This window comes from Leuciscus leuciscus (genome assembly GCF_965113295.1).
Source record: "Leuciscus leuciscus genome assembly, chromosome: 2".
NCBI lineage: Eukaryota > Metazoa > Chordata > Actinopteri > Cypriniformes > Leuciscidae > Leuciscus > Leuciscus leuciscus.
In genome coordinates, this window is record NC_138726.1 from 53,950,241 (window position 1) to 53,972,740 (window position 22,500).

Sequence of the window (22,500 nt, forward strand, 5' to 3'; positions counted from 1 at the left end):
TGGAGGAGAACGCCTTGCTGAGCACCACGAACTGAAGAGGAGGGTTTGGGTGTAAACAGGTCCCCCCCCAAAAAAAAACAAAAACAAATCCTGCTTCTATGGAAAAGCATCGCTGGAATAAATAAGTACTGATAATAGCCGTGGAGGTCTTTGTCTCTGTTCAGCGGAGTGTGTAAGGTTTATTAAACACAGACAGTGGAATGAAAGGAGACTGGCAGAGATATCAGCGTCCCCTGAGAAAACACGCTGACAGGAAATGGGCTGCTTCCCCAGAATGCACCAGTTAATTGGTTAATGAGTTAATGAGTTAATTAGCATGAAGCAGCTTGCAAACGTGAAATTTTGCACCAAATGAAGGGTACGTGCGCGAGGGCACATGGGTATGCAGCCGTACATGTTTAAACACACGCAATATGGCGTATGCAAACCTGATTACGCCAAATTGCAGCCTGAAATGAACCTTAAACCACCCCCTCCATCACCATATGCTGCTTCCCATCAGTCATCCATGCGGTATGTGTGTGTGTGTGTGTGTGTGTTTAACCTGCAGTAATTGTGGCTTTGTGCAGTTCTTTCCGATTTAATTTGCATGCGAGGAAAATGGGAGCTGAGGGAGGGGCGGCAGCTGATCTCCACAGTCATGACCTTAGAGAGAGAGAGATGGAGGATACAAAGGCAAAAGGCCAAGAAAAACTGAGGGACGAGAAAACCGACATTTCTGGATCAGTTTATAAATCTAAATGGGTGGTTAAAATGAAATAATTTTGTGGAGTTAACATGGGATATTTGGACTTTTTAAGATTTCAGACAAAAGGTGGCATATACTTATACACTCCCTTATACATTCATATAATTAATAAGCTAAAATATTCAAAAAAAATATCATGGAAATGTCATGCGTCAACCACCAAACGATGTCGGGTAGAAACCTTGTATCTCCAAAAACTCTTCTTTGCAGAAAATTGAATTTTTAAATAATTAAACACTGCGTTGTCGAAGTTGATACTGTGCCTTTATATAAGGTCAGACACTTGCATGTGGCATTATATTATTGACATTGTACCAAAAATCAAGCTCAAATGGAGTTACAAGGTTTTTTACCAGCGAAAATGAGAGAATAATGGACACGCGTGTTTTGTAAGTGGCTCACATTATGTTTTCACTAACTTACAGGTTATAAAGTTTATTGTAGCTATGAAGGCGCTCAATTTTTTTCTGTCATTTGACCAAAATCTCATGTTATAAAAGACAATATTGGCTATGACTCAATGACAAATACAGACTAAGACACTCGTCTCTGCTCCTTAAATACATAAAACATTAGCCACCACGTACATATATATATATATACGTATATATAGTGTTTCTTGAGTAAAGAAAACGCTGTGCGTTTACAAACAAACAGTGGATGTTAGCCTTAAGTTCATACACGTGTCCTTGTAAAATACATTAACTTGAGTTGTGAACAACTATAGAAACTTTTCCTAAGTCTGATATAAAAAAAGCTTCAAAATAATATCATATGCTGTAGCTATCACACGTTTCAGGGAACTTTGAATACAGAGCATGAGTCATGGCACTTTTATGAGGATTTTGTGTCACTGTGGAGCTTGACAGTCTCAGTCCTCATTCACTTTCATTCTATGAAAAAGAACGGCAAGGATATTCTTTAAAAATAAACCTATTGTGTTCCACGAAGAAGAGAAAGTCATGCAGGTTTGGAACAACTTCAGGATGAGTAAATGATGACAGAATCTTCACTTTTTGAGTGTAAAAAGGCTTATGAATTATGATAAAAATATGAATTGTTTAATAATCCTTTTTGTCAAAAGTTTTGCATAAAAAGTGTTATATTTCTTTAAAAGAAATGTCGCTTGATTTATAATGCAAAGACATTCATACATTTTAGCTGCTGCTTAAAGGTCCCATTGCATGAAAATTTCACTTTATGAGGTTTTTTAACCTTAATATGGGTTCCCCTAGCCTGCCTATGGTCCCCCAGTGGCTAGACGTTTTGATGGGTGTAAACCAAGCCCTGGGTATTTTTGAGAAAATGAAAGCTCAGACGGGTGAATCTAGAAATCTTCCCCTTATGTCGTCATAAGGGGAAAGGTCACCTCCCCTTTCTCTTCTTTGCCCGCAAAAAGAATTTGGCCCGCCCATGAGAAAATGAGCTGCACGAGCACGATATTGGTTTTTCCAATCATCATGGCTTACAAACGACGAAGCATGGCAGTTGCTCAGTGTTTGGATGTACAAATTAACACAAAAGTATTTTTTTAGTTCCTTCATGCAAGCCTCTGAATAACCAGTGGGTTATGTGAATTTCTGATGTGTAATTGTTCAAGTTCAGACAGATAATCTTTCTCTCAAAGTCGTTCAATACTGTTTATGCATCAGTAAATCAAGCCAGTGATTAAATGATCAACTTCACATCATTTCTCTTAGTAGGATGAAAATAATCTTACTTAAACTGTGATTAATATATATACAGAAAGCGATCAAAGAACAATCCCTTTCCAATCGCCCAAGCTGTCAATCACACAGCGTGAGTTTATCTGGACACTTGCCAAAACTCGTTATGAAATCAATGACGCTGTTACACTGCACAACGAAGCTCTTACTGTACTTACCTCATGTTTGCATTGGTGAAATCATTAGTGAGAGTGCAGAAAATGCGTTGCAATGATAAGATCTTCATTCACGCGATCAACAGGCGGTCATCTGCTCAATGCTCATCACTGCAACCTTGTATGTGATGGGAATAGATCTAAATACTTAAAAAACTTCTCACGATTCGTTAATCCCGATAGCTGTAATAGTAAAAACGTATAATAGCTGTAATAGGCAAGGCAAGGCAAGTTTATTTATATAGCACATTTCATACACAATGGCAATTCAAAGTGCTTTACATAGAAGAAATTAAAATAATAAAAAGAAATAAGAATAATTAAAACAGTTTAGAAAAATAAAAAATAAAATACAGTACAAACAGTCGGACGAACATTGGCACAGTGCTCATTCAGTAAATGCATAGTTAAACAGATGTGTTTTGAGTCTGGATTTGAATGTGTAATAGTAAAAGTTTTTGAGAGAGTTCCACATGTAATGCGAGATATTTAATATGCAAGCATGTCAGCCAATCACAGCAGTGGGCGTTTACACTGAAGTCTCACATCAGCCAATCACAGCAGTGGGCGTTTACACTTAAGTCTCACAATAGCCAATCACAGCAGTGGGCGTTTACACTGAAGTCTCACACAGACACGCCCCTTCAAACAGAGCGTTCAAATCAGAGGCTAAAATCAGGCTAGGAAATATGCCTTTTATTTCTTAATTATAACAACTTTTGATAAAAATATACTAACATTATAAGGGCACCCCAGGAAACATTCTAAAATAATAAAAATAATCCATTCAATGGGAACTTTAAAGTGTAACTCTGTTTTGTATTGTTACAGTGTCGGTAGTATATGCAAATGAACAATGTTTACTCGTTTTCTGTGTTTCCTGGACCGAGAAATTCACGTTTATTTGTCAGCAAAGACTTTTGACAGCTTTCGTCAAAACTACAGATTATACTTCTGCATTTTTGTATCCTCGCCCACAGACAGTCGATCAACAGAGGGTTATTAACAGAACGGTTATTGTAAGAGCAGGTTTACTGAAAATTGTATCGTACTTTGTCTACTCTTTAAAAAGCTTTATGGTAAAAATGGACCACTATGGCAACAGCTTTCTGACCTCTATGACACAGCGTTTTTCTGACAGAACAACAGTTTCTCTCAGTTTTCCCCCTGCATTTGGCTTAAAACACTGTTCATTGTCATCCAGTTTAAAGTTGACAACAAACACGGAGGTTTTTCAAATTTTCTGTAGCGATGTTCTCTTTAAAGTAATGTTTCTTTGCAGGCTTTAGACACTGCCTACAACGGTCTGGATCCTTCACTGGACACTGAAAGTAACTCACTCCTGATAAACGTTGACTCTTTTAATTCTTGCACCCCAGATTAACTCGACATCACTATGACTAAAAGTTTGCTTGCTTGCTAAAGCTTTGCTTGCTTGCTAAAGCAAAGCGGTATTTGACTCTGGTAAGCTTATCCACAGCAGATTGTGGGAGTGGCCTTGGATGACAACATGCCCAGTGCATTATGGGTCTTGAAGATTTACTACTTATTTATCAAAAAGGAAGACAACAGCATTTTTTCTCTGGTTTCTCTAGCACAGATTACATTTTTTCGCCTTTCTACTATATAGGCCGCAAGTTTTACTGAAAGCCCATTTTGCCAGCGGTGAAGTATCACTTTATGTCTCCAATTACTGTCTCGGTCACTGTACACATCATTGATAAAAGACTGTCAACTGATTCTCTGATGCGTTTTCAGCATATGCAACGTAATGGAAAGAAGAGAAAACTTCATCCCTGTTTCTTCCTCTCCTGTTCTTCCATTCCCCTTGTGTTGTAAATCCTTTCTTATCTTTCACACAAATGCATTCATATTTTATTAACGCTTTCCCCCTTCATTTTTTCATCTTGTATCCCTGTCTCTTTAGTTAGGCAGGGGCCGGCCCTCAGCTGTCAATCAATCTGGTCACACTAGCCAGTGGTCACATCCTCCACCTGTCCTTCAGCTTATGCAAATGAGTCTGACAGCCATTATCAATGTCACAGATGCCGCCCCGTGTGTATGTGTGGTTAAAATGCTACAGAGACATTCAAACACCTCACACACAGAAAAGAGAAGAGACAAGTCGAGAAGAAAAGAGCAGCAAGAATCCTGAAAGAATCCCAGTTGTGCTGTCCAGAAAGGATTTGACCAGAGGCCATAGTCCACCTACAATGCAGTCAGTGTGCACTAGAAAGGGAATAGAGAAACATCAAGACCTCTTAACTTCTATGGAGGACATCCAGCCACAGACCACAGCCGTTCATAATCTGGATTCTGAAACTATATAAAGAAAAATAATTCCAGAAGCTTGGGCAGAAGCCATAATTATTTAAGTGCAAATGAAAAAGGGTCTGTAATTGATAGACTTAGGCTGTACTGTTGTGTATACCTTCACTCAAAAAATGATTTGTTCTTAATTAAACAAACCTAATAAAATTGATGCAAACATTTCCACACACTTAATAGAAGATTCTTCAACTTGACTTTCATTAATGTTAATGTCAAATAATGTTTGACTTAATTCAAGTTCTCGTAATGGAAACTTAACTGAATAAGTAAACTCTACTGAGTTACATAACTCGGATTAATTGAAACATTCAGAAAACTACAACATTTTGCAGTAACTATTAGCCTACAGCACACATACATGTGCTAACATAACTAGCAAAAGCTCTACCCTTCACCACAACGGAAGCCCTAACATAATAATCTTGTTCAAACAAACAAACAAATACATAAAAGAGACTTAACTTCAACATTTACTGTCCTTATACAAATGTAAACTAGGAAAGGATCATATAATTATAATTTTCAAATATAATATAACTTAATTTTTAAATATTTTGTTTGAAATGTAACAAAATATTGTTTTTAGCCATTTATTGAGAAAGTACATTATTTTAATATGTTTTTTGAAGTTCACTTATAAAGTTTTTTTGCAAAATGCTCCGAACAAACATATGATCTGCCAACGCGATCCGGGACGCCATTATAATAAACCACTCACTTGTTTCCGACACAGTCTCTACAGAGACACAGATGAGTCGACAGACTCAAGTGCGTGAAGTACGTCAGAAACTGAATGTGCATCTGTAAACTGTATCAGTGTAGACAGCGTCAGTGATTATAATGGTTTTTGACAAGACGCTCACATCCAGTGTAGGAAAATATCAGCCGTTAAGCGACTGAACGCCAGTGGGCGGAGCCTATGAGGAGATGATGTAGAACTATTCATTGAGATCTTGATGAATAGTTTGTCTGTCTTAATAAAAACGGAATAACTCTGAGAGTTTCTGGTGAGAAATGGAAGGAACTGACAGAACGGAGACATACAATGATATGTATAAAAACAAAGCTGGAGTATTGTTTTAGGATCTGTGTTTATTCTATATGCTAATACATGTACAAAATCCCAATCCGACAGAGAGCTGAATTCAACCGTCAGTCAAACTCAAGAGATAGCTGATACATATGGGCCTGTGTGTCCTTCTGTACCCACTTAAAATCCACGTTTGTAATTCCCACAGGTTAAAGCACCTGTCAGGTGGAAAACTCCAGCATCCGAACACAGACTCGCTCTATAAGCACAAAAGTTGTGTCAGCTGTTTGAAGCGAAGTTGCTCAAATCCGAGTGGATTCTCTCCTGTCTGTCAGAAGCTTGAGAAAACTTATCTCCAACTATAATGGAGCCGTAAGTTTTCAAGAAGTTATAGGAAATGTGTCTAAGGTGTAATACATCCATCAGTGGCGTTAATCTTTTTTTTTTAAACTGGCTGAAGGGAATGGGAGAGAGGAAAATACAGTTTTGGTGTGTCAAACAAGTGTGTGACTGGAAGAAAACTTCTGATGAGGGAAAATTAAGAAGGAACAACCAAATAAATGGATGAAACAAATGAAGAGAAATGAATGTGTTTCTTGCATAACCAGTAATGTGTTTTTCTTTGTGTGTGTGTGTGTGTGTGTGTGTGTGTGTGTGTGTGCAGTAGTGCAACTCACTGCTTCAAGATCAGACAACTTATTAATGTCATCCTTCCATCTTCTGTCTCCTTCATTATTTTTTCTCCCTGATCTTTGAGTCTTGCTTTTTTCCCCATCTCTTCCACAGACTCGGAGTCAAGGCTTCTGCTTATCTGTTCTGCCTTGGGTTGCTATGGAAACTGCCCGGACGGTCAGGATTTGGAGTTCTGCTCTTCGTTCACGTCTTAATATCTCCCTCAACCTTGTCAGGACACACGCGCACACGTAAATAAGACCCCCACAGATAACTATCAGTGAATGTCATCACTCTTCACAAACGTCTATTTATTCATTACATGTTAGTCTGTGTGTGTCAAACAGCAGCAGATTTCTTCAACGGCACTAAAATTGTAGTTATAAACATGCAACACAATTTCAATCTCTCTTTCTCCTTTAACCTGTAGTAAAAAAACAAAAAAAACATGTCCAGGCTATATTTCAGCTCAAAATTAAACTAAATAAATTGTTTTGCTTAAGGAAAACACACTGCCATAGAGCTACATGATTCTGGATACAGAGAGAATCATGATTTTTTGCTTTCAAACAGAGATTATGATTCTGAACAGACAACTAAACAAAATAACATGTCATTTACTAGAGGTTCTGACAAAATGTTAATTGCTGCAGTCTATTTAAAATGTTTAATTAATCGGAATAAATTATTTTAAAAGTGAATGATTCAATGACTCACTCGTAAATACTTGTTTCATTACTGGATGAATCAGCATTTTTGAACAAATCTCTTAAATCAATGATTCAATTACAAATAATTGTTTTAAGTCACACGCTGATGTAATCTATACAATCTTTCTCTGAAGCGTCACGTCTCTTTCAAAAGGTGATTTACTCTATGTTGATTGCTACCACAGACATCAGTGTTTACATGCGAACTGTAAACTTTTATCCCAGTGCTTCAGTGATAATCTGAATTATTGTAACACAGAAATACTGAGACTGTGTGGTTGAAAAGACAGTTTGTGAAGCTGTTTCGTACTGTACATGACAACTGCTCTCTCCGCGCCAACGCAGATCTGAATGTTCACTGTGATCGTACTTGTCAAAGGTTTAACAGACATAGACGAATCGTTGACAAGGAATAAGGAATCGAGATCACGATCTTTTAATGATTAATCGTGCAGCTTAATCTCCCAGTTGTCATTACCATGACGCATATTGTATAAAATAATGCTTTATTATTTACATTAAAAAAAAATATATTTATACATAATGGCAGTATTTTTACACTTCTGATTTTTTTTTAAGTATTTGAAATCATTAAAAAATACTGTATTAGAGCATGTTTACACACGTTTGTGCTGTTGAGAACACGAGATGCAGGTTGGAATGAAAAACGAGGTCAAGGTCTAGAGACATTTCCTTTAAAAATGTTACAATTTTAACTTAAGCATGTTTTTAGAACACCATGTCATGCATGGTGTTCTAAGCTGGTGTGTGGTGAGCGTTCTGGCGCAATATGGCTGCCGTCGCATCATCCAAAGTGGATGCTGCACATTGGTGGTGGTTGAGGAGATTCCCCCCTTCTATGTAAAGCGCTTTGAGTGCAGAGAAAAGCGCTATATAAATGTAATGAATTATTATTATTATTATGCAAAAGACGCAAGCGCATCGGTTACACACATCCATCTAGTGCGTGCTTACACTGAAAAACAATGGAAATGTAGTGGAATGGAAAAACATGTCCGGGTCCCTTACGGTAATGAAGTTCCTTTTTGGGAATAACAAAACCACTATGCAAGTATATCTATTTTCTTTGATTTTATGGTCAAATGTGACCCTAAAATGATTTCCAGAGATTCAGCCTCTTATGATAATTTTCAGTACTGTAAAGGTACTATAAAATACCACAGTAATTAACTATAATGTATCCCTTGTACAGTACTGTATGACTACCATATTTAATATGATATGATACTTCAAAGACTACCATGTTTTAAAAGAAATATCTCCCTATAAATATATCTTTTCAAATGTCTTTTAAATCTATTCTTTCCACTCTCCTCCTTCGAAACACTCACTTTAATTTCACAGTTAGATTTGATATTTTCTCCGTCTCTCTTTCTGTCTCTCTCTTAATGACTTTGTGAGCACCTAATATATCAATCACATGTTTAGCAGAATTTCCTTTTTCAGAATACACTCCAGACCAAAGTCAGATAAACAGAAATGAGAGAAAGATCTGAAAAACGGCAGACGAACAAGAACAAAGAACAAGAGTGAAAGCTAGAATCAAATATCTACTCGATTTCAGAGATGTGTTTTTTGTATAGATATTCTGCAATGTGATGGTTGGGGTCGAGACACCGTTTTCACTGTCAGCCAGAAAGATGCAGTGCAAGTGTTAAGCCTAAATCATCACCTCCATGGCAACCACTGTCACGGTAACGGGTGGGTGGGGGGTGTGGGGGGGAATATGAAGATGGCTCTTCTACCTGCAGCTCACCAGAGGAAAAACAGAGTATAGCAGGAGGGGAAAAGATGTATGAACAAGTGATTGTGTCAGGGCAATGATGAATGCTGGTGTTGTCTACTGTAGCAGGGTAAGAAAAGACAGGCAGAACTACCTGAAAAGCTAAAGAGAGAGAAAGACGTGTGTGTAAATAAGAAATTTATAACTATCTTTCCTTACCCCCCCCCCCCAGCCCTTTCACTGTGTGTTTGTGCATGACATATATTATGTGACAGGTGATACAGAAATAATGAGCTGTAGTTTAGGTAAACTGGATCCAATAGGGTTTCCGACACATACTAACAACAGCAAGCATTCAGACATAAATATGAGCTAAACTGAGATTGTGGGCCAGTCGTTGAAACCAATTTAAATATACAAAACACATATACCCTCAGACTGTCACCCTCAGACTGGCTCTTTCAGCTTTTAGATGTGCAGCTCACCTACTAAATTTTGAGTATCCTTTGGCAGTTTCACTGTTTCACACATATTATATGAATAGCACAATACAGTCCAGACCAAATGAATAAAGTCAGTAAAGTGACATTAAAAATGCAATCAAATATAACACAATCCATGAAAATGAAAATGACGTTCACCCGGGATTGAAGTATGAGACTGCCTGGATCTAATTGAAATTACATTATGTAACACTTCATTATAAGGTTCAATTGGCAACTACTAGTTAATGCATTAAGTATCATGAACTAACAATTATTATTTCATTTTTTTTACTGCATTTCTTAACATAAGTTAATTTAGGTCTAGGGGTATGACTGGTGGAAAGGTCCCAGGTTCAAATCCCGGATGAGCCCCTAATATATATATATGTTTTTTTATATTTTTATATTCATGTTCATTCATATTACATTACCTAATATAAAATATTTAAAAATGTATTAGTAAATGTAAAATTAACATTAACCAAGTTTAATAAATTCTAGTTCACAATACCTAATGTTTTTCCTAATGTTAACGAATTGAAACTTTTTGGAAAGTGTTAACAATTACTTTTTTATTGACTCATTGTAATTTAAAAGTGCTGCCTATGCAATGTGAATACAGCTATTTAAGATATATCAGAATAGAGTGAAAATACACGAGCTATAACACACCTTTCCTTACTCTTTTACTGTATATATACATTAAATGTATGTTTGTATAAAATAATGAAATATATTTAGGATGAAATATGTATAAAATTACATCTTAACACATTTATAAGACCACCCAGAGTATGTGATTTTTGTGTACGCGTGGTTTCAGATGTTCCTAAATTTGTTGAAAGGTTATTGATGAATCAGAATTTGCTTGTGAAAATATTCGTACACAGATTTCACACGCAAATCCGTGTGTACGAGTAAGTGAATGAGACCCAATGTCTGTAACATAAGATCTCTGGCATCTAGAAAGTACACCAAAAAAACAAATGCAAAAAAATAAGCCTTTTTTTAAAGATTTGCAAATTTCAATTCCACCAAACTTCATCAAACTGATTTTTTTTTAAAATTTTTTTTACATATTATTCATATTCCGAATTGAGAATTTTAAATGAGTAAAAAATAAAAATGAAAAAGTAGCTTAATAAAACATTTTGAATTCTTTTTAATGGAACAAGGAAATGGACCATTTAGCTTATGTGATTCATATTCATAAATTCAAATCCATTCAGATTTATACAAAATGTTTTATTGAGCTCGACTTTTTTTTATACTCATTTAAAATTCTTAATCTATAATATGAATAATATGTAAGAATTATTCAATTTAATGGAATTTTACTATATAATTTAAATCTGTAAATCTTAGTGTATTAAAAATACCTTCCAATGGCTTATAAAATCTTCAAATGACCCACACAACCTTCACATGACCTGTGCAACCATACAACCTTTAAAGGTATGAATTATGCATCTTCCTAAAGTCTAAAAATGAAATTGAATTCTTTCAGTTGGATGTGGTGTGACTGTAAATTGAATCCATAACTCTAATGAGCAAAGCATCTGTGTCTGAACGAGTGACAGCCTGTGAGCAGGCCAATGGTTTTATCTAAATTATAGTTTGAGTCACGTCACTCATTCTCATTTCAGATGATAGAGGATCTGCAGTTCCTTCGCCTCAGTGCTCATATTGCCGGCTCATGATAGAGGCTGACAGTGGAGAGGAAGGGCCAGTGCATGATGAGATGTGCTGATGTTAATTGTGTCCTGTCACTGCTGCTGTAAATCCTGCAGCACACACACATTTCTCCTGTGTGGAGGAGACTATGCATCAGGTGTCCTTGTGGTATGGCACGACTCAAACATAAGGACTTCAATTAAAGCTTGCCTTGCCAGTAGCAACACTATAGGCTATTGAGAAAGCTATGGGGGAAATATCTTTATGTACGCCACCATTCAAACGTTTCGGGTCAAAGATTTTTGAATGTTTTTGAAACAAGTCTCGTACAATGTAATTTATTTCTGTGATCAAAGCTGGATTTTTCAGCATCATTACTCCAATCTTCAGTGTCAAATGATCCTTCAGAAATCATTCTAATATGCTGATTTATTCTGATTATTATCAATGTTCAATATTAATATTTTTGTGGAAACTCTCAGGATTTTTTTAATGAATAGAAAGTAACATTATAAGTGTCTTTGTCAATTTAATGCATCCTTCCTATGTAAAAATCTAATTGACCTCAACATTTTGAACATTACCTCAGATGATATAATTTATTATTATGATCAGAGCGGGCACAAAATACATTAAGGATCTCAATAAGGGTGACAGTATTAAACTTTAATGCATAATTTTAGGCTAAATACAACTAATCAAACTAGAAAGCACTCTAAATTCTGTTTAGTTTGAGTTGAAAAATGTGATGACCAACAAGGTTCACCTGAAAATTGTGTTAAAATAAAGATCAGCTTCAAATGAATCTGTGATGGATTTTAGTGAATCTGTTTTTCCAGACAAAAAGTTATCATACAATGAGAATCACCAAGTTTACACAAACTGTTTCACAAAAAGTGAACCACATGATTTACATGAACCAAATTGAGTGATTTGCTAAACTGAAGAGAAATTCAGATTTCTCAACACATACACATCACTACACTACAACACTGCATACATTGTGCCTCTATTGGTTTTTTGAATATTGCCTGTGTGATATAACTGTTTGTAAATGTAAAAGGTCTGCAAAGTTGCATGACAAATTAAGTTATTGTCTTTTAATAGAAAGAATCGATTCTGCACTGACGAAATGAGTCGTCAGTAATTTCAGTCTCACTTCCTGTTATAAAACTACGTAACAATGTAACACATTTGCATAATGCCAGTCTATGGTGTTCATTGGCTGCCCGTGAACAGCGTCTACTTTGACCCTCAAACACTGTAGTTGTAGCTGAGACTGGAAGAGTTTGGTTCGTGTTGTTCATGTCAAGGAGACGCAGTTTTCAGCGCTGAGAATCCACTTTGATACACTTCAAAAGAACGAGGACTCGCACTGGAATCGATACAGTCAAATCTGACGCCATCGTGTTTTTTGATCTTGGATGCATGTAAACCTATTGTAGGAAACTCCAAAACAAAATCAAGAGCCTTTAACATAGCATAACAGGGGATCTTTGAATTAACAGGTCACCGCTGAGGCCACTGCGTCTTCACTGCTCATCACACCAGAAAGACATTTCTCATCAATAATTTAGAAACACATACTCTCTCTCTCTCTGCCTCAATTTAAATTCCTTGCGCTTCGTATTATATCTAGAGGGGGAAAGTCTTGAGTCTATGAGAAGACAAACAGACAGTGAGAGAAAGACATTCACAAACAAATATAAGCACTCTCTTTTGCATGGCAGAAAGAACTGAGCCGAGAGGCTGACATCTCTAAGCTTCGCTATCTGCACTAAGCTTCGAACCCAAGTACATAAGGCACTAATACGCCAGAGAAAGCCCCTCCCAGGGCCTTCGAAGAATCTGAGTCAGCCTGCGTCCCTTCAGCGGGATCTGTGTGTATATTACGAGCATTACCAATACAAACTGGCACCAACTATTTTGCAGTTTAGTAGTAATGCTTTGAACATCGCAAGTGCCTTTCTTTTTTATTCCCTTTTCATTTTTTTTATTTTTACATTAAGCACAAATCTAAAGGCCGCCTTATCCCCGCTCTGGGCAGTGTTAAAGTAAGAAATGGAAAAATGTATTTCTAACTGCCATGGCCCAATAAAACTGTCAGAGCCAACGCTAATCTGCATGAATATATCACTCTTCAATATTTCACTCTTGTAAAATAATAAAAGAAGGAAAGAGAGAGGAAATGAGAAAGGATTTAGCGCTTATAACTCAAAAACGCTCTTGTAAGACCTCAGATTACCCCCCGACTACTTCTCTAACTATTCACATTCAGCTTTGCGGTCAAAACTAATGAAGAAACTCTGACTAATGACAATAGCAGGCAGGTTCCCCGAAGAGCTATTCTGATCCAGGATTCACTTTAAGTGACTCATATATTAAGAGCAATTAAGCAGAAATGGACCTTTAGCCTTTAGTTGGTGCACTGTGGGATTCAGTGATGTTCTTTTCTATAGAAAATCAATGACGCAATTCACCCAGATTTAACCATTATCTCAAAGTTAACTATCTTGACCAGGCTGCTAAAAGAGACCTCACATTAATGTTGTAGTTGAAAACATTGCCTTGCAGTTACAAGCCATAATATACCGGGTTCAAATCAATATATTTCCCCATCTCATTCCCTCTTCTCCACATCATTTCTGGTCATTGCCCATACTATCTCCAGTGGTAAAGTTTCCCCTCAAATAAATCAGTGAATTGGTTCATTTAGACAAATGTTATGCTTGTTGTACATGAATTGATTCACACATCATGAACCATTTGATTCACATAAACAGTCCCAATGAACTTATTCACTAAACTGAATCCCAAAGATGTGTGCACACATGATTTAAAAAGTACATAAGTACATAAATGCAGCCTGAGCGTAGATAATCACAAAGAATGCGTTCACACTTGGCATGTTTGGTTGGATTAAAATGAACCCTGGAGCGATTGCTCTGTTAGTGCGGTTCATTTGAATAACTGTGAGCGTTTCCATCCGAACCCTGGTGCCACCAAACAACCGGACCGAGACTCTGAAAAGATGAGTCTCGGTCCGCTTCCAACCGAACTCTGAGAACTCGTGAAGAGCTTATAAAATGTGTAAAGGAGTCAAAACAGCGACAAGAATCCCTTCGTCACACACACACACAGATCTTCTGTGAGGAGACACGGTTCTCATGCCTGTACCGAACTGTGATGGGCAACATCACGACTATGATGAGAAAAATTTAGCATTCTTTTCTTTTTAGGGTCACATCTTGTGACATCACGTCCTGTTTTTGGTTAGTTTACATGTCTTTGGTCCGTGTTGCGTTCATATTTCAGTCGAACCGCACCAGAATTCGTTTGAAAGCGGACTGAGACTCATCTTTTCAGCGTCTCGCTCCGCCTGTTTGGTGGCACCAGGGTTCAGATATCAGCGTTCACACTTATTCAAATGAACCGCACTAATGGCGCTTTTCCATTACCAGTACCAGCTCAACTCGACTTGACTCGCCTCGTCTCGGCTCGCTTTTCGCTCCGTTTTCCATTGCAGATAGTACCTCCACAATAGTACCTGGTCGTCATAGCGACGCCGCAGGAAACTGCCGTGACTTCTTCTACGCGACACACACCCGCCACCCACACACACAGGATAATGGAGGAAATCGAGTGTATGCTGTTTTTGGATGTTTTTTTTGTGGTTTTTGCTGTTTTTTATTTAGGATACTCCGTCTGGCGCGTGCAATGATGACGCAGTGAATAGTGACGATTCTCTCTGACCAATCAGCAGTCTGCCGTGTTTTCACGTCACATTTTAGTATCGCCTCAGCTCGCTCAGAACCTCGCCGGAGGTGGTACGAAAAAAACAGGTACAACTTTTACACAGTGGAAAACCAAACAAAGCAGAGTCGAGTCGAGCTGGTACTGTGTAGTGGAAAAGCGCCATTACAGAGCAATTGCACCAGAGTTTGTTTTAATCTAACCAAATATGACAAGTGTGAACACACCCTAAATGTATTATTTTACAACCAAGATAACCGAACTACAAGTGTGAACACACCCTTAAAGTATATATATATATATTTTGGTCTGGACCAAAACAACCAAGAGAACTGAACTACAAGAGTGAACAAACCCTAAATGATCCTCCATAAATGTCCTCGTGTGATTCCAGACCTGCATGAAGAGTTAATGGGGAAGAAATTGAAGTGCACTTACCCAGAACCCCCAGCCTGTAGTTCATGGTGACTACAATGACATTGCCATATGCTGCAAGCACGCTGGCATCAAACATGTTTCCGGTTCCTTCCATATAAGAGCCACCGTGAATGAACAGCATGACAGGTTTCTTCCTGCGGTCACGGATGTCTGAAAAAAAGTCACAACGAGGAGAAAGACAGGGTTGTGTAAGCGAAAACTACAGAAAGATTTGAGTCACTTTGTGAAGCTACAGGATTTTTATCTGAGTATGATGGTTGGATCCTTTGTTTGAAAGTAAATAGCTGGTCGTTAGGTCACTTTTGACACTAATAAGCTCTTATTCTTTAAGATATAACAACACATACACACTCACACACACTGAGACAGATGCAGAGGCAGCTGCAATGAAGCGTCGCTATAGTAACTGCCTCAATTTGATTTCCCAATCTACCCAACAGAGGCCATTCCATCAAAGTGACTCGCTCCCATTGACTGTTGCCATGGAGATCTATTACACAGACACACATACGTTCACTTTTCGCACCCCTTGACACCTTCAATCACCACCTGAATCTCAGTCGATTTCATTAAAGCAGATAAACTGATAAAGTCAGGTGCTCCGAGATGCAGCAGGAGTGAACACACACACACACACACACACACACACACACACACACACACACACACACACACACACACACACACACACACACACACACACACACACACACACACACACACACACAAATCTAAAGTGTTTCTAGAGTAGAGCATCAAACTGACGGTCCGTCACAAAGGATTTCTGACTTATTCGCCCATAAAACACACACAGACATGTGCTGTCATACATGACTGGACAGACACACAGTTGCTGTCACATGCACACACTTTTGACATATGTGATTCCAAGTTTCACTTGATACACACATTTATTTCAGTCATGGTCAAACCAGAACACTTTTCCAAAATAAAATGAAATGAATGATAAGCGTCTCCGTCTTTCAGTGAAACTGCATCTGTGGAAAACATTTATCAGACACTGACATAAATAAAACTATACATAGATAAAACTAAAGAAAGATAGATAGAAAAAAAAACAATATAGAGAAAGATAGATCGAACGATAAAATTATTGAACGATAGATAGAGAGATAGAAGAGAGATAATAGGTTTCTATTATAGAAACAAAGGCTGTTTCTCTTTTAGTACGAGAAAAACACTTGGGCCATACTGTGTGAACTGCCTCCTTACTTATGTTCTCTTCTGACTCCTAAAGTCACTACCAGGAAATGTAATCTTTGATCACATGGGCAAATCATGTATGATATCCCACGAACGTAAGCTGTTTTCGGTGAAAGTGCCTTTAAAGTTTTTGCACCTTTTTCCTGGTATAAATTGCAGAATCAGCTCAAATGTGACTATTAACCGAAGATGCGTTTAAAATTAGGATAAATGACTATTTGAGTACTACAGTTTTTCTCAGTCGCTTTGGTGCATTTCTCACATCACTATTTACATTTGCACAACAGTTAGTTCAACCTCCACAACATTTAGTCATTTGTGCACATCATAGTAGCAGTTTCTCATTCCTTCCAACAAATTGCAAATGCTTTTGGACATGCATCAATTGCTTTCATACAACTCTCTGCTGTTTTATAACATTTGCTTATGTCATGTCAGTCAAAATTAACTATACTTGTCAATGCTGAATAGTCATTCCATATAAAACTAATAGTCCTCATTTCATTGCATGAGCCATTACATACAAAAATGTTGAACTAGTTGTCAAAATCTGTCAAGCAAATTTTACACATTTTTTTAAATATTTTTTTTCCTGAAAATGTCTCCTAAATTGAACAATTTCTCTCAGGTGAATCTCAGCTTTCACTGATGAGAAGGGGTGTGTGAAGCATTAGTTGCAACCAATGTTCAGTTCCAATATGTACTGCAATATTGTTTCCAGTTGTGCACAGCTCTACCCAAAGGCAGTTTATGTTTGTTGTAAATAAGGGTGTATTTTTTATTTTGCACAATGCTGCGAACAAATTAGAATTGCAAAGAGCATATGCAGTAAAAATGTGAAACATACATATTCAGTGTCTTGTACTCACTGTTACCTCACTAAATACAGTAATGTGTAACTTTACTGTATGTTTCAAATGGCTGTGCAAACAGTATATAGTGCTGTCTTGAGCATTTTCAGGTAGTGTCACCAAGATCTGACTTTTTTGCATTGGAAAACATTTACAGAGTAAACTGTCACAATGAAAACATGACAAAGCCATTTGACTACCTTGTTCATAAACAATGGTATCAGGACTTCCCTTTCAAGGGAACTCGAGCTGCGTCGAAACACTACGGGAACACCTCTCCGTGATTGCGTCATGAAGCACGTATGAAATCAGTCCAATGGCGTGACGGAACGTCAAGTGACATCATCGACCAGGAAACTATAAAGCACACCTGGACCAAACAGCGTCAGCTTCTGATAGGCTGAAGCAAGTCGATCACGGGCATGCCGGGAGTATGGCAGGGCGACGCAGCGTCTCGTTCCCTATTCAGGGAACTAGGGTTACATACGTAACCGAGACGTTCCCTTTCAAGGGAACTCGAGCTGCGTCGAAACGCTACGGGAAGGCTAATACCCACGTCGCCATGCGAGCAAGTGACCGTCCGTGTGAAATCAGAGCGCACATTCGGACAAAAGCACCTGCGCCCCTGGAGTGGAGCTGAGGTCAAGATCATAAAACCTGATGAACGTGTGCGGTGAGGACCAGCCTGCTGCATCACAGACATCACAAAGTGAAACTCCTGACAGTAAAGCTTTAGAAGTGGCCATACTCCTAGTAGAGTGAGCTCGTACAGCCAAAGGTGAAGGCTGACCAGCTGACTCGTAAGCAAGTGAGATAACCTCGACCACCCACTTGCTCATCCTCTGCTTAGATGCAGGACACCCCCTTTCTGAGTGACCCAAAACAAACGAACAAATGTTCAGACTTCCTCCACAGGACAGCTCTGTGGACGTAAGCATCTAGAGCCCTAACTGGGCAGAACAGATTTAGTTTCACTTGGTCCGACGTCTGGAAAGGAAGAGGACAGAAAGCCTGCAGTACAATAGGCCCAACAACATTAGTTGGAACCTTAGGAACATAGCCTGGCCTGGGATGGAGAAAGACCTTTACCATGCCGGGCGAGAATTCCAGACATGAGGGAGAAACCGAAAGAGCTTGAATGTCTCCAATTCTCTTGAGAGACGAAATAGCAAGCAGAAAGATAGTTTTTAGAGTGAGAAACTTCTCCGAAACCTCTTCAATAGGCTCGAACGGAGCAAGGGAGAGGCCTTCCAAAACAATGGCCAGATCTCAAGTCGGTACCCTCGTGCGGACTTGCAGGCCTCAACCTCAAAGTGCCACGAAGAAAGCGTGTTATAAGCGGGTGTTATAAGACACCCCACTCAAAGGGACGTGGTAAGCCGCTAGTGCCGCCACGTACACCTTCAGTGTGGAGGGGGACAACCCTGCGGAGAATTGGTCCTGCAGGAACTCCAGCACTGCACCCACCGGGCAGTTAACCGGGTCCAACTGTTGTTCTCCGCTCCAAGAAGTAAATAATCTCCACTTCAAGGCATATAATTTCCTCGTGGACGGAGCTCTGGAGTGGAGAATGGTCTCAACAACCTCAGTTGAGAGGCCAGGACTTATGAGCTGGGCCCCCTCAGAGGCCAAGCCCACAGTTTCCACAGTTCTGGGCGGGGGTGAAGGATAGACCCACTCGCCTGAGAGAGTACGTCCCTCCTGATCGGAATCTCCAGAGGAGAGCCGTCGAGGAGAGACACTAGGTCCGCAAACCATACTCGGGCAGGCCAGAACGGGGCTACCAACAGTAGACTGACCCCGTCCCGACGGACCCTTTCCAGAACTCCTGGGAGCAGAGCAAACGGGGGAAAATGCGTACAGAAGTGACCTCGGCCACGCCTACACCATGGCTCAGGGAGAACCACAGTGGACAGGGTGATGTCTCCCTGGAAGCAAACAAGTCTACCTCGGCACGACCGAAATTCCTCCAAAGGAGCTCCACCACCTCTGGGTGGAGTCTCCATTCCCCGGGCCTCGGCCCCTGCCTCGACAGGATGTCTGCCCCCTGATTTAAATACCCCGGGATATACATAGCCCTCAATAAAAGGAGTTTCCCCTGGGCCCACAGAAGGATCTGGCAAGCCAGCTTGTACAAGGGGAGCGAACGCAGACCCCCCTGATGGTTTATATAAGAGACCGCCAATGTGTTGTCTGACCAGACGAGCACATGGTGACCCCTGAGGTCTGGGAGGAAGTGTTTCAGAGCCTGAAACACCGCCAACATTTCTAGACAATTGATGTGCCATGAGAGATGATGGTCCTGCCACAGACCTTGGGCTGAGCGACCACTCATGATCGCTCCCCAGCCCGTGAGGGAGGCATCTGTCATTAGTGTGACGCGACGACAAAGAGCTCCCAGCACGGGCCCTTGGGAAAGAAACCAAGGTTCTTTCCACATAACCAGGGCACGAAGACATCGTCGCGTGACCCTGATCATGCGGAGTGGGTTTCCCCTCGGGGAGAACCCCTTGGTTCTGAGCCACCACTGCAACGGTCTCATGTACAACAGGCCGCAAGGTATAACATTGGACGCTGCTGCCATCAGACCTAATATTCTTTGAAACTGTTTTACAGTGAGTTACTGGCCTAGCTTTGCTTGTTTCACCGCTGAGAGAATCGAGGTGATACGAGCAGGAGACAGACGTGCCTGCATCGTCCTCGAGTCCCAAACTACGCCGAGAAAAGTGGTCCTCTGTAATGGAGATAGCACACTTTTCTTGACGTTTAGCCTCAAACCCAATCTCTTGATATGGGCGAGAACGACATCTCGATGCCGAACCGCTTATTGCTCCAATTGGGCTAGGATCAACCAATCGTCGATATAATTTAAAATGCGGATGCCCTGGAGTCGCAGAGGAGGCAGAGCTGCATCCATACATTTCGTGAATGTGCGGGTAGACAGAGCTAGGCCGAACGGAAGAACCCGATATTGGTATGCTTCACCCCCGAAAGCAAACCTCAGGAACTTCCTGTGTTGTGGAAGGATGGAAACATGGAAGTAGGCGTCTTTTAGATCTATCGTGACAAACCAGTCCTTGGATCTGATTTGTGACACGATCTGCTAGAGAATATGCATCTTGAATTTGAGCTTCCCTACTGTGCGATTTAACAGGTGCAGATCTAAAATTGGACGCAACCCCCCATCCTTCTTCGGAACTATGAAGTATCGGCTGTAATAACCTGACTCCCTGCTGGGAGGAGAGACCCGTTCTATAGCTTCCTTTTGCAGCAGAGTCTTTACCTCCTGTTCCATTACCAGAGCCTGCTCGGGGACCATCACTGTGGGCAGAACCCCTCTGAATCGAGGTGGACGAGACCTGAACTGAATAGCGTAACCGTTTTCGATCGTCTGCAGGACCCACTGAGATATATTTGGAAGACTTTTCCACTCTGCCAGAAAATCTACTAGGGTACCAGCCTCTCGAGGCTGGCCTTTGGAATATGTCGAGCTGCAGACACAGTGCCCTGAAGCGGCGCACCGGCAGGGAACAACTGGCCTGACTACTCTAGAGCCCTCCTCGGAGGGAGCGAGCAACCCTCAGGTAAAAACTCGCTGGGACCTTCTGCGCCCCGGCATGAAGGCGGGGTTGGCAGAACGGCCCCCCTGAGGGCACCGAGGGGGGACGGGCACCATAATATAAGGTGGGAACCATCTTCCCCAAGGAGGGGTGTACCCTCAGAAGCCCGACACTACTGGCGTCAGGGCTCCTTGGCCTACTTAGAGATAATAACGATCCTCAGATCCGTTTTATCATAAGTACTGATATTAGAAAGGGCACGAAGCACTCGGCGCGTGCCCTTACCATAAGCATGGATTTCAGAAAGTGCATAGTATTTTATGCAGTTAAAAGGCCAGAAAGATATTTAATTTAATTTCTCAAAATTAAATAAAACCATAAACATAGATTTTAGAAAGGGCACGAAGCACTCGGCGCGTGCCCTTACCATAAACATGGATTTTAGAAAGTGCATAGTATTGTATACAGCTTCTTTAAATTTCTCAAATTTAAATACAGCCAGTAACAAAGTATTTCATAGTCTGAATTACAGGCTGAATATTCATATTTGAAAACAGAAAGAATCATAGCTTGAAAACACACATTTTAATTGTGATAATAGGAATAAAAGAGAAAGAGTAACTCCTTGAGCTCAATTTCCTCCACATTATAAATATATTGCGGATCTATGCGTTGCCTCGACAACGCGAGATCCAAGCCGTTGATTCTTTGTTGCTATAATCTACGCGCTGCCTCAGCAAGCGCGAGATCTGAGCGAGTTCTCAACAGGGGCGGTGCTAAAATGTGCGTGTGTTTTTCTACACATAGGGAACATTTTTATGAATAAAACTGTCAGCCCACACTGACGTGCATACACCGCCCCCAAACAAACACTTTAACCGCGTGTTTTGCTTACATTGAAGTGGCGAGTCTATTTCGATAACTACAACATTCAGATGTTGTAGAAAGGGCGAAGCCCGTCTCTAAAACCCCTCTGCCAGATCCATTTGCAAACCTCGGGACTCGAGCCGCCGTCTGCTTCGGTAGAAGCGGGACGCGAGCCGCGAGGAACGCGAGCCGAGGCACCCTCCTCAAAGAGCGACCGGCGGGAGCACAGCGTTCTCACAACAATGCTTATTCAGTCCCCTCGAGGGCTGATTGAGCGTGCTGCGCTCCCAAACGAACAGCACACAATATGTGTATGCCCATCCGTGATTTGTTAGATAGGTAGGGATGAACACACTATTGAAATGCTGTTCGCTCGCCATTTTTTTTTTTAGATATATATATTTATGGGTGAAAACTCCTGCCTAGCAAATTCTAAGACAGACAAAAAACACCAAGGTCATAGATTCACATATGGCGCTTTTCCATTACCAGTACCAGCTCAACTCGACTCGCCTCGTCTCGTCTCGGCTC

General features: G+C 40.1%; 1 protein-coding gene across 4 annotated transcripts in view; it reads right to left on the reverse strand.

Annotated features, from left to right (window-relative positions):
* Positions 1-22,500, reverse strand: part of LOC309490579 (neuroligin-2-like) — a 221,792-nt gene that overhangs the window by 56,044 nt on the left and 143,248 nt on the right. For all 4 annotated transcript variants that reach the window (XM_082159817.1, XM_082159816.1, XM_082159814.1 and 1 more), the window contains one exon: positions 15,468-15,617. In XM_082159817.1, coding sequence (XP_082015943.1) covers positions 15,468-15,617 — 150 coding nt within the window. The remainder of the gene's footprint in view (positions 1-15,467; positions 15,618-22,500) is intronic.